This window comes from Helobdella robusta, assembly GCF_000326865.2.
Source record: "Helobdella robusta unplaced genomic scaffold HELROscaffold_12, whole genome shotgun sequence".
Taxonomy (NCBI): Eukaryota; Metazoa; Annelida; class Clitellata; order Rhynchobdellida; family Glossiphoniidae; genus Helobdella; species Helobdella robusta.
The window spans coordinates 575,254-588,212 of NW_008703664.1; the positions used below are offsets into that span (position 1 = coordinate 575,254).

At 30.4% G+C, this 12,959-nt stretch overlaps 2 protein-coding genes across 2 annotated transcripts; both read right to left on the reverse strand.

Annotated features, from left to right (window-relative positions):
• Positions 1-1,744: 1,744 nt before the first annotated feature.
• HELRODRAFT_190314 (hypothetical protein) lies at positions 1,745-9,856 on the reverse strand. Its single transcript, XM_009013452.1, has 8 exons — positions 9,816-9,856; positions 9,212-9,561; positions 7,812-7,934; positions 6,307-6,432; positions 5,492-5,625; positions 3,774-3,955; positions 3,554-3,714; positions 1,745-2,280 (listed from the first exon to the last, which is right to left on the reverse strand). The coding sequence occupies exons 2-8, from the start codon at positions 9,212-9,214 to the stop codon at positions 2,110-2,112; spliced, it is 900 nt and encodes a 299-aa protein (XP_009011700.1). The 5' UTR covers positions 9,215-9,561; positions 9,816-9,856; the 3' UTR covers positions 1,745-2,109.
• A 788-nt stretch (positions 9,857-10,644) lies between these two features.
• HELRODRAFT_167705 (hypothetical protein) lies at positions 10,645-11,399 on the reverse strand (the record flags this gene model as incomplete). Its single annotated transcript, XM_009013453.1, has 3 exons — positions 10,645-10,738; positions 10,819-11,051; positions 11,376-11,399. 3 exons carry the CDS (start codon positions 11,397-11,399, stop codon positions 10,645-10,647), a joined length of 351 nt encoding a protein of 116 aa, XP_009011701.1.
• Positions 11,400-12,959: the final 1,560 nt, after the last annotated feature.

The window sequence follows — 12,959 nt, forward strand, 5'->3', positions numbered from 1 at the left end:
CTACAAGTGTGAATATAAAATACGATTGCTGATGATAAGGCCATGAACAAATAGGAAAAGCACAAACTTTATTCATAACCATCTGTTGAAATTATTGCCACTTAAATTTTTTGCATCATAATTTTTCACCATTTAACTCATTTAAAGAGTTTGAGTTGCAGTTTTTCACAAAGAGTGGAAAATTGTAAACCAAAAAAGGAAAAATGATGTTCTTAAAATGGAAATGAAAATGTACGTTTTAGACTTGTGTGTCATTTTTGCTATATTGTTTTCAATGAGGTATTTTGAAGCTAAGATTCAAAAAATTTAGGAACGAAAATGCTGCTTAAACGTGACGAGTAGCTAATTCAAAATTTGGATAATAGTAACCTTATAAGTGTAAAGTTAACGACAACTTTTCAACCATTCATTTATTTTTTCCTCCTTTCAAGGACCGTTGAGTTTTTTGAACTCCATCTTTTTGATGTTTCCAGAGTCAAGTTCTTTTAGACCACTTTTATTCAATTTAACTTTTCATTTACTTGAGAGCATACGGGTTTCCGTATGAAGAATGCTTGATAATTTAATAACAATATCAATCTGACACTGACTTTGGTATATTAAAGAAATCTTTTTTGTTTTCCTTACATGTTTTCAAAGAATTATTTCCCCACCAGGAAAGTGCCACAGTGGATCAACCTGCTGAATGATGTGGTAAATGCTGATAGTGTGATTCCACTCAAATTAGGCTTGGATTCTTTTATGAAAGATGATAATGATTTTGTTTACAATCACAAATGTGATTGTTGATTAAGTGATGTGATATTACTATGAATATAAGGGCATAAGGACTTTTGCTCTGAGCTCATTTACTTTATCGTTATTCTATGTTGAATATTCACTCAAAAGATCTCAGTCTCTCTTTCTTTTTCTATATAAATAAATAAATAAATAAATATATATATATATATATATATATATAATATTTACAGTCTAACCGTGAAGACTAGGCCATACAAAACGGGTAGACAAACTCGATGACGTCACCCGGGAGGGTACTGATAACCGCTTAATAGAGAGCTTGGTTTGAAAAACGTGATTAATTTTAAATATATTGCATTGATTTCCGTATAATATGGAAGACTTTTAAATTTTGGGCACTGATAAATGCATTTTTTGGTAGCAAATGGAAGAAATTTATACTTTTACATGATCTTGATTATTCTTCCATCATTTCTGTTGACAATATTATGTTTAAAAATTTTTAATTTTTTAAAAATATTGCTTATTCTTGTCCACAGTAGTCTGTTGCACCGTTGTACTTATTTTCTGTTACTTATTCGCACGCTTAGTCTGCATTTCATATTTAAAATTTTTTCTTTTAAACACTTTATTTTAATTTTTTGACTACTTCTGAATAAATTGTTGAGACCTTCCCATTTGAAAAGTTCACACAAAGGTTACTAGGTTCAGAGGAATGAACAACACACAATCATATTATACGGCGCACCACATACGAGGTATGAAATAAAATAGCCAGGGATCTCTTTGTAAAATCGGCACACAGTAATAAAATATGTAATAAAATATGAATGCTGATTTTAATCAAAGAGATTCTTCATAAATTTTGTTGGTTGTTTATATAGTGGCAATTTGCCGATTCCTTTTAAACTGTGTTCAAAAATTTTGTTGAAACAAATGAGTTTTGTTAACAAGTAAAAATAAACATTTTGATACCTAAAGTGAAACTGCCAATCCACGACTGATCAAATCTCTTTCCTTTTTCCACATCAACTTTGCAGTCATTCGCATTTATTATTATTTTTTGTTTTTGTTACAATTTAGCAAAGGTGTCTAATTAAAAAATCTCAGCATGATGCAAAATTTATATTTTAAAATATTTTTTGCCAGGAAATCACATAAAATTGAAAAATTTTAAACTGTTAGGATGGGAAACTATTTGGTAAAATTTGAAATTGCGATGTTAAAAATCGTTTTAAAATATACGTATTTAAATACATAAAATTTTAAAATCTATACATCTATATTTAGAAAACTAAAATTCATATGGTTTAACTGAACGTTTTAAATTTACAAATAATAACCAAACAACAGCAATCAATCAATCAGTCAATCAAGAGATTCTTCGAGTTCAGATTCCGCAGCACTTATAGAATCATCTTTCACGTCGGTGATGATTTCTTCTCTTGAGATTTGACACTTGTACGACTGTTCCTTCTTTAAATATATCTCGATGTTCAACGTACCGTCTGCTGCCAGATAATAATCCACTGCCTCAACCTGGTTCAGTTTTCAAATTTTGTATGCATGTGTGTATGTATGTATGTTTGTGTGTGTGTCTATATTCAAAACGTAGCCAATGCGCAAATGGATCAGCCAGTCAAATCACAACTCACTACATTTGAAATTTGTGTTATAATAAATAACGTATAAAGCAAAATGTAATTTGTGATTTTTTGGCCCTAAAAGCAGTGGCCAGCTACAGAGTTATTAGCGTAGCGAAGGTGTGAAATGCCTAAGGAAAGGTCCAGGAAGAAAAAGTAGCTATTTTGATGAAGCTAATATTTTATTTATAACTAATTATTCTCATGAATAACTAAAAAAAATTTAATTTTGGTCTGATATTGGTCTGATATTGGTCTGATATTAGCTCTTATTTAAATCAAAAATGTGAGAATGTCAAATCTCAAGAGAACAAATTTTTGCAAAAGAATTTAAATTATTTTTCTATATGAATGACGATTCTAAAACGTTCTCAAACTAACCATTTAAAATTAAATAGTGGCTTGCTGATAATTCATTACAATCTTTCACTTTGATTTCTGTCTATGAAGAAACACAGACGCTACTAGGGGACGGCGCACATTGAAACATGTAAAGAATCAATAATGTGGGAACGCATCTATTAGATACATTAGATACATGCGCATTATGAATCAATAGCGTGGGATGGGACGCACCACACAGACACGCATACGCATAATGAATCAATGGCTTCGAGACAAAGCGTTGTAGGCACTACACTGTGGCATGCAGACTCTACATTGTCTAAAGACATTTTACAAATCAATAACAACATGTAGATGCGTTTGATCAGTCAATAATGCAGAGACCACTAAGTGGTGCAAAAATCGATCGCAACGAAGTCCCATGTTTAGAATGGTGCTTGAAAAGGACATTTGTATACGGCAGAGCAGGTGTATTAGGAACGCTTTAAACGAAGCATTCATTTGTTCATTAGAATCTATCCTTTATTATTGTTATTGATTCAAGCATATTTACTCTTTTGATGGTATAAAAATCACGATTTAACGATAATTAGAATTAGGAAAAGTGTTATAACAATAGCGTATCTAACAATAATATCATTACTCATACTGCTAACCATACTAGCTTTCCAGATAGATAAACACGATAGAACATGATATGAATGTATATACACGCACACGTGCAATGCATTCTTCTTTTATATTTGTACATACATGCAATCCGGTTTAAAAAAAAACTTCCACGTAAGAATAAAAGCTATAATAAATATATATGAATGGTGTACCTTGCCGATCAACTTGTCAGGCAGTTTGAATGTTTTGTCGATGCATCGCCTGGTTATCTCACTGCCGTAGTGACCAACTTCCTCGTTGTAGCAGGCTTTTATTGTCAGATGTTGACCATCCGTCATATTAACTTCAACCTCATCTGACACAAACTCTTTACCTGTTGACGAGATTCAGAACAATTCAGATGTAACTAGAAAAAATACTAATTAAATTTACCTATAGGGACCCTCAATTTTATTTTTCGCCTCCCTAAAGAGTCGTATTCAATGGGAACGATACCCGGCCCGCTCGGTTTCTTCTGGGCTGGCAGATGAAACGGCATTTCCAATGTTAAAATGTTTGTTGGTGACAAGTAACATTTCAGCTGACGAGTTTCTACATATTTCGGCAAATCCAATCTGAAAATGTTTTACATTTTAATCAACTTCGCATAAATCTTTATAATTTTTGCGAGAATATGTCAATCCTAAAACTGTCAACACAAGCAAGCGAATAACTCGGTTAATGTTGGAATGAACACGCATTGAAAACAACTGTTGACACGTGTTGATGTAGACTTTTTTTTTTATCAAAAACACACTTTTGAATGTATTTTTAATATCCATGATTGTTATTTAATACCATTTAATCATTTTAAAGCTTGCATGGATGGATTTTAAAGCATTTAAAAACTTGCAATCAATAAAGACTAAATGCACATTTAGTCTTTATTGATTGTACCTATAGCATACTAACGGAAATAGATTTTATATTTCACGTTATAAATGGAAAAAGACTAGGGGACATAAAACATATTAATATAAAATTCATCGGATATATACTTATAATGAATTTTTAAAGGATGAGTCGCACTAAGTTGTTTGCATCAAGCGGAGAACGATTTTATGACGTAATCCACAAAATCTCCCGCCAACAATCACTCAATTTAGAACAGTAATGAGCAAAATTACAAAAATAGTGAAATAAAATTAAATACAAATTCGTAAGCTCAAAATAATTATAGCATAAACTTAGCATCAATACACCAATTTTAATGTTCACTTACAGTTTTTAATCCGATTAAACATTAACGTCCGTGTTTTACAATTGGTTCATGTTTTCCAGATTCAAAAAATTTAAAAATGTGCATATTTTTTTTTTAAATTTCGTTAATTTTCAGAAAAAAAAATAATAACTGGAAATAATATATTGCAACTGTTTATTTGATATAAGCTTTGAGGCACGTGAAACAGATGATGGATCAGTTGTAGCATACAGTTGCAGTTAAAAAAAATTTAAAAATTTGATTTTTGTCCATTTTTCGTGCTTGGTGATAAACACGCTAGTGACACGTTTAAATGTTTGCAGTAGGTTGCACCCAGCGTCAAACACTTTCGGCAAATAAGCGTTAAATGCCTAAAAGCATTTTTATCGATCCCATAAAAATGAATTCGTCACTAGGTTTTACTTTTTTCACTAACAGCAAAATTAATGTTTGATCACGTCAAATTTGTCTTCAAGCCACAAAAAAGTTGTATGAAAATGAACGATCCTAAGATGAATATACGATGAAATACAAATAGTCATTAAAACATAAGTTTTCGCTTAAATTGACATTTATTTTTGAAGCATGATACACATTTATTTTGTCAATTCCAATGTCAATTTCATGTTTTTTTTTCATTTATTATAATTTTTTTTACATTCGAAACGAAACTGAATAAACTTTTTAATTAGTATATGTTTTTAACTTTTTGATTTTTAAGCGATAGCTGTTTTTATCGAAGCTTTAACTTGAAGCTTAGGATTTCACATGAGTAAAAGCAGGTTAATTTATAGCAATCAAGTTTAAAAGAATGTATTTGGAAAGTTTAATAATAAAATTATTTTTTTTTAGACATTTTGCAAAATGTTTTTTTGTTTGATTGAAATAAAACTAGTTTGTGAACGAAAACCTTCTGATCATAGTTTTCCTGAAGAACGAACATTCTCTGCTGTCATCGTTGCACTGAGCCACTAACAACAACTGATCGTTCTCAATCTCAACTGTCACATCATCCGTCTGGAAATGATGCAGGTCGAAAACAGCCTGTCTCGTAAATTATTGAAAAATAAAGTTGTTTTTTAATAGGATAAAATAAAGGAATCGATGTAAGAACATAGGCAACGGAAAATTGGAAAACCGGCAAAAAAATTGGTGGAAAACATTGTAAAATGAACTGGAGTTGGAACGTCAAATTCAAACAATCGAAAACTAAACGCTATTGGCTTTTTAAAAGATTGTAAAAATCATTAAATAATTGGACAAACAATTTAAACTTATTATTAAATTTAACTGTAATTTTGTTACTTAAAAAGTATTGAGATATTTTGCAAGATAATTTATTGCAAAGCTATTAGCAATTAATGGTCATAATTTCAATTTAATTTCAATGGTAACAGGATGACTCGACGGTTGAACGGCTGGAGCGTGTCCTCGCCCGATATTCCGAACTGATTTGAGTACGAAAAGATTTTTGCACAAAATTATGCTTAGATGCATGAAGCGTTATTTCGCACGAATGCCTACGTACAGTACATGCCGTGTGTCGATGGGCATTACTAAATGGGTCTATAAAATTACAGAGATTGATTGAAAACAATTTTTCATATGTAGATTATTAAAAGTTTTCATTTTTGAGTAGTAAGTAGTAAAACTTAATGAAATGCACAAATGAGAAATTTGCTTCATTGGTTTAAAACTTCTCTCGGACTTTATGATTGAAACAACCTTCAAAACTGGCAGACCATCGCGATCGTCGATGAAGGCGGTGTCGATGAGCTCACTCACGCCGTCCTGCTTTTGCTCCTCCGTTGATTTTATTACCAAAAATTCGCTCATCTCTTCCAGGTCAATCTGAAATGGTTTTCAGCGTGTTGGCAACTCATGAAAATGAACATACAACAAAATAATTTCTGTAAACAAATTTTAGCAAAAAATGCTCATAATTATAATGGTGATGAGTATATTATGATAACTTAGGCTACTACAAAAAATGTACAAATGAGAAGTGAACACGTTGAAAAAGATGAGCGTAGGAAAACTACCATAAAGATAAAAAATTACAAAAATAATATAAAAAATGAAAGAACTTATGAGCAAACAAACTATCAGCGGGAAGAAAAATATTCAAACAAACGCCGGCGTTGAATACGATGAGAAAAATTTTAAATGAAATCACACAAATAAAATATGAAAAACACAGAAAAACGCAAACTTATAATAAAACCATAAAATATAAATTTATATATATAATATAATATAAATATAATATAATAAAAAACAGGCAGTGGCAGTTTTTAAAACTATTAGGATGTTACATTTTTCCGGTGCTAACTAAGGGTTCTGAGTCCTGGACAATTTCTAAAAAAATGGAAAAAAAGATTAACGCTGCTGATATGTGGTTTTTGAGAAGAATTATAAAAATTAGTTGGACCTCTCATACTTCGAATGAGGATGTATAAAAACAGCCCGGTTATGAAAAGAGAAAATTACTACAGATAATCCGATGGAGGCAGTTAAAGTTTTATGGTCACACCATACAGAAGGAAAGAATGGAAAATCTAACAACTACTGGAAAGATTGCAGGAAGAAGAAATCGCGGTCAACAACGAATAACATTCGTGAAGTCTTTGTTGAATATCACCACATTTCAACTACCACAAGTGTTATAGATTGGGTTTTGTGGAGGTCGATGGTCGCCAATGTCCTGAAAGGATAAGGCACGAGAAAGAAGGAGAAAAAAAATATGTAATAATTTATTGAATTTATACGTACAAAAATCGTTTTTAAATTTCTTTCGAATAAAAATTACTCCCCCAAAGGCAATGTTTAAGGTAAATTTTATACGATTGCTACCATGTGCGTATATAGACCGAACTTGTGTTTTACTGTGATTCAATTTAAAATTTTAGATCGATATCTATGTACTTCTGATGAACAAACCCTATGCTTATTACAAAATAATTAAAAAAATCATTGAGAAAATTTACATCAATCTAAAAAATGTGTGCATAGGTTCTCCGTGTGCCGTCAAAAATTGAAAAAAATGTACCAAAAATTTTTGATAATAAAATAATAAATTGCAAGAATCAAATATGTCGTAACATTAACAAACAACAGCGAACGCAAATTTTTTTGCACTAAATTTACTAACAAACAATTCAAACAGCCACTTGAAGCTGCAAAACTAGATGCTCAAACAAAACATAATGAGAAAAATCAAGCATGTGAACCTGCCATTGTTGTTTTCGCTTCCGGAATTCTTCGTTTTCATCTAATTCGTCTTCAGACTTTTTTGCAGATTTTGATGTTTTTATTTTGTTTTTCGTTCCTTTTAAGAACTTTTTTAAGGCCGCCTAAAAAAATGTTTATTCGTTTATAGGCTTTGCTTGCAAACATTTATTTGATTATTAAAGATTGAGTATTCTTAAGCTTATTCATTTATATATTCATTTATTTCTCCATAGATCTGCTAACGTGAGTGTAGATAAAATATTGCAAATCTAACAAAATCTTCATCTACAATTTTTTATTTGATCATTTGCTACCTGCATATATATCCATGCAACGCTATCTTTTCATTACTTTTTCTTTACTAGTTCCATCATATAATTCGATATTTTGGTATCAGTTTCAAAAGGTGTCGTTAAAAACAAAAGGTGTGCCTCACACAAACGTTGAATGCCGCACGCGATCGATCGCATTGAACTGTAGACTGTTTCTAACATGTTACAAAAATTCATTTTTGAATCAATTAATTTGATTCAACTTTTATTGATGGTACAAATTTAAATTGAAATTTTTTCTGAAAAATTCATCATAAATATTCTTCCTGAAATTATTTTCTTGGTAACGAATGTTTTCAAGTGTTACTTTAACAAGAGTTGTCTACAACAGTTCCTTACTTAATTGCAATTGAATATTCTGTACCACAAACCTTTCATCCACAAAGTACGCAAAAACCTCATCTCATGTACATCATATGCACGTCTTGGAGCTTCAGACAGGCAAAATTAAAAACAGACGAGCCAGCGCAATAATGTTAATGAGCAGTGAAGCAACGTGCGAGAAAAACATAATCTGGACCGTAAAGTAGCGGCCAATAAAACGTGCTCCGAATTCGGAGTGATGGTTCATATAAATTCCAGCATGACTGGATTGGAAATAGAATAATGAGATTAGTTAGTGTTATAAATTGTTATGCCATTAAGAAAAACTGTAGCCAATATTTCTAATAAAGTGAAAAAATTTATTTCTCTCAACGAATTACTTTTCTGGAAAGATAAAAATAGCTAATTTTGAATTAACGATTGATTTCATAACGCTGAAATATGATTATCATATTTTCTATGACTATTATATTTCTATGATTATTATGTTTTCTATGATTATTATGTTTTCTATGATTATTATGTTTTCTATGATTTCGATAATTTCTATGATTATTATACTTTGTAAACAAAGACATTGAGCAAATAGGTGAATAATGATGAATTATAACACTTTTCCTCTTAGCTAATATTCTTAACTCGTATAAAGCAATATAAAAATGTATCTAAAAGTTTAATAGATATAAAACAACAAAGAAATCAAATTAATAATCAAAAACTTAAAACAAAAAACAAAAACTAACCATTCCAGAATTTGTTCAAACTATTAACAAAGATATTTTTGAAAAAAATTGATGTGCGATACTCAAAATAACATAATGGACCAATAGGTGGTAAGATTTCTTTAAAAATTTCGTTCAACAGATATCCATTTATTAAACCTACACAAATTAATCTGCAGAAATTGATTTAGTTCATGCGTATACACGAGCAACTTTAGAATTTCACGTTGCGCTCATATAAACAAGCACAGTACAAATTTTCATACAATTTATCTTACATAGATTTGAATATAAAATATAAATGCCCTTATATCCACATTGCTTGATATATATATATATATATATATATATATACTTAAATATATAAATATGTGTGTGTGTGTGTGTGTGCGTGTGTGCGTACATATATTTCATAAAATCTACCGAATTTTTAGCTTTAGAAAGTTTCTAACAGCAGTAATTTTATAATTGTTATTCAATTTATTAAAATTAATAAGAAAATCGTTGGTGTTCATAGTGAAGCGTATAGGTCCTATTTTGATTTTACCCACCATTGGTGCTTATTATTATCGAATTACTGTTAGAAATATTGAAAAGCTCAACCGTAAACTTTCAAAAGCTAAAAATTCGGTAGATTTTATCAAATATTGCATCAATTGTGTTCTCCTTCCAACATATATATATATATATATATATATATATATATATATATATATATATTTGTTGAAAAAAATATTTATTAATCTATTGCCTATATATATATATATATATATATATATATATATATATATGTATATATATATAACTTTATAAATTGTATAAAATTTGGTCTCCTTCCAACAATTATATAAATATATATACATGCAGACTGATCATCGTATGTAAGATGTACGTGTGTGTATAGCAAGACTGCTGATGAAAATATGTAGAGATATGTTGTGCATTAAGAAACCAGTGCTAACATCCTGGTGGAAATTGCTTATGCGTGTTGGTGGAGTTGTGTGTGTGTGTGTGTGTGTGTGTGTGTGTGCGGTGTTGTAAAAGAGAGAAAGAGAGAGAGAGAAAGAATGTTTTTGTGAAGTGCTGGACTGGATTAGTTAGGTTGATCTGCCATCAACCAATTGTTGGAATGCAACCATCAATCATCAGTTATTTCTAAACAGATCACATAAATTAAAATGTTTTCATTTCAAAACATTTAACAAAATAACCAAACATAATTTGAAATAAAATTAAATCAAAAGTTTTTGTGTTAACGGTAAAAATGGGAATTTGTTGCTGGTTGGCTGTTTATTAAACAATTGTCTATTCAAAAAATATACAGAAAATTAGAGCAATTTTTGTTTCATTACTAAATTTACTAAAATTTAACAAAAAATTTGAATGTTCAATTTATTTCAAACATTTCGTCAACAATTACCACAAGAGGTGTTCATTTCAAACAACATTTGGTTTCATTGAGGACATTTCGGTATGATCAGTACTGGCTTTTGACGTGCGCTGTAGGCACTGTTGTTACCACCGCCAACGTTGCTGCTGCTGCTGCTGCTGTTGAATGACGTCAAAGATACATTTCTAATGAGAAATTGTAATTTTTTGAAAAAAATTTGAACAATCCAACTGCAAACCATTTTGACTTGTTGCCGAAGCTCAGTGTCCAGTGGAAAGCAAGTAGGCCGACAAAAATGATCATGCCAGAAACGAGCAAAAAATTGTTGAGCCATCCGTGAAAGCTGCATGTCATGGCATTTATTCTTTCGGTGGCGATGTTATTCACAATGTGCAGAAGCGGCAGCAGCACTAAACGCACCACAAAGAAGGGAAGAGTAAGGAAGGACACTATTTGCAGAAAGTGGATCCACTGCAAGCGTTCAATAGAAATGTTCAACATAAAATTTGAAATAATTTATCAAAATACTGTTCGGATATCATTCGGATATCATTTTTACATCAAGTTTGATTAAATTGATATTTTTAAAAACTGTTTAATATTTACTAATAAGCAACAACCAGCTAATAAGCATTAACAAAACAATGAGCCATAAGAATATTGTTGGTTTAACACTTAATTTTTCCTAAAGACTGTGACACTTGGTCATTATGGAATAAGCCAGCTAAAAAGTAGCCAACTAAATAGGATCCTCAAAAAATAGTTAGGGTCCTTTATTAAATATTAAGGGGTGACCTCTACACCTGTTAATCCGGCCATGGTTTTGCATTACGCATCTATTCGTTAGGTACATGAAAGTAGAGTAGAGCATGATTATTTGAGACATTCACTAGCAAACAAAGATATATTGGCATATCTAAGATGACGATAGATCAATTTTTAAATTTTAATTTAACCTCTTCGTGACTTAACGATTTCAGAAATGTTTTCCAGACGAGCAACAAAAGAGACAGGAGCAATAAAAATGTACCAAAATAGCCTGAAAGTGTCAACCACTGTGGTCTTTCAACGTAATCTGATGTGCCGTTCAAGTTCAACGCAAACTCAACAAAAAGAAAAATTATAAAAATATAGTTTACAAAATTCATATTGAATCGATTATTGCTCAATATTTTTGTTTAACTTGACGTCATATCCAAAGAAAAAACATTCACCCAAAAATTTAACTTTCAACATAGTATTAAATTTATAATGTTAGATAAAGCTCTTTAAAGCTGTTCCTTACTTATAATGGAAAAACATTTCGGATGATGACGGAGGTGTTAAAAGTGTAGAAAGTATAAAAATTAAAAATTAATTTGATAAAATTTTTATTAATTTTTATGACATATCTGTTCATGGACTTGCTTAAGATTGAACTGATAGATTTATTTGGATATATTATAACGATATAATGGATGAAACTGACTCCCAACAGGAAAAACGTATGAAGACTGATAGAATACATGTTAAGAGTATGATTGAAGATTTAAAAATAGATTGAATAAGATTTAAAAGTTTCTTTTTCATAACACGAGCTGAGTGGTTCTTACACAGACCATAGTCTTCTGAACCACTTTAAACCCCGTTAATAATTAATAATGCTTCATTGGACCTGTGGCAAGACACACGAGGGGCCCAAGACGTCAAGGAGATACTCTAGCTGGAGTAAGCGGGTACCACGAACTAGAAAACTGCAAAAAATGATTTATATAGATGATTATTTAATTTAAAATTATTAAATATATAAATAAAAACATTTGTGGATGTTGAAGAATATTTTTGTTCAAGTTTGGTTTTAATTTAATTGAAAATGTTGATGAAAAATTTATTCTAAAAGGAATGATTGTTACGTGCCATTGTGAAATGTCATTAATTGAAATTCAATTGATTTGTGTTTGTTTTCAGAAAACGTGAAAATAATGTAGATTGAAATTTAGAAAAGATGTTTTCAATTCGTTAATCCGATGCCTTTCAAACTCCACGACTGGCGCTCATAAAACTATGCAGGAAACGTTTTAAAATTCTTTAAGAGCTTTCTCCTAATTAACATTTTCAAAATTTTGGGCTCAAAAACCAGCAATTAAACAAATTGTTGTATTGATTTATTGTAATCTGCTTCAAAACCACAATTTTTAATAATTCATTCAAGTGTAGAACAAATATTTATAAATTAAACCAAATATAATTTTTTCTAGAAACCTTCAAAAAGTTTATTTTTGCTCAAACTCTTGATTTGTTTTTCTTTACGAAAACTTTTTCACTAATTCATTATTTTACTTTCAATCATTTGCTCTTGAAGTGTTGCACAGTGTAGGAGAGTTAACGATGCACTGCATT

What these genes read in the sequence shown, in the direction of transcription:
- HELRODRAFT_190314 (XM_009013452.1), bottom strand. An exon ending in AGCGAAAACAACAATGGCAG is followed by an intron (nt 6,433 to 7,811) that starts GTTCACATGCTT and finishes AAACCATTTCAG; the next exon opens with ATTGACCTGGAAGAGATGAG. An exon ending in AGGAAAACTATGATCAGAAG is followed by an intron (nt 3,956 to 5,491) that starts GTTTTCGTTCAC and finishes AAACATTTTCAG; the next exon opens with ATTGGATTTGCCGAAATATG.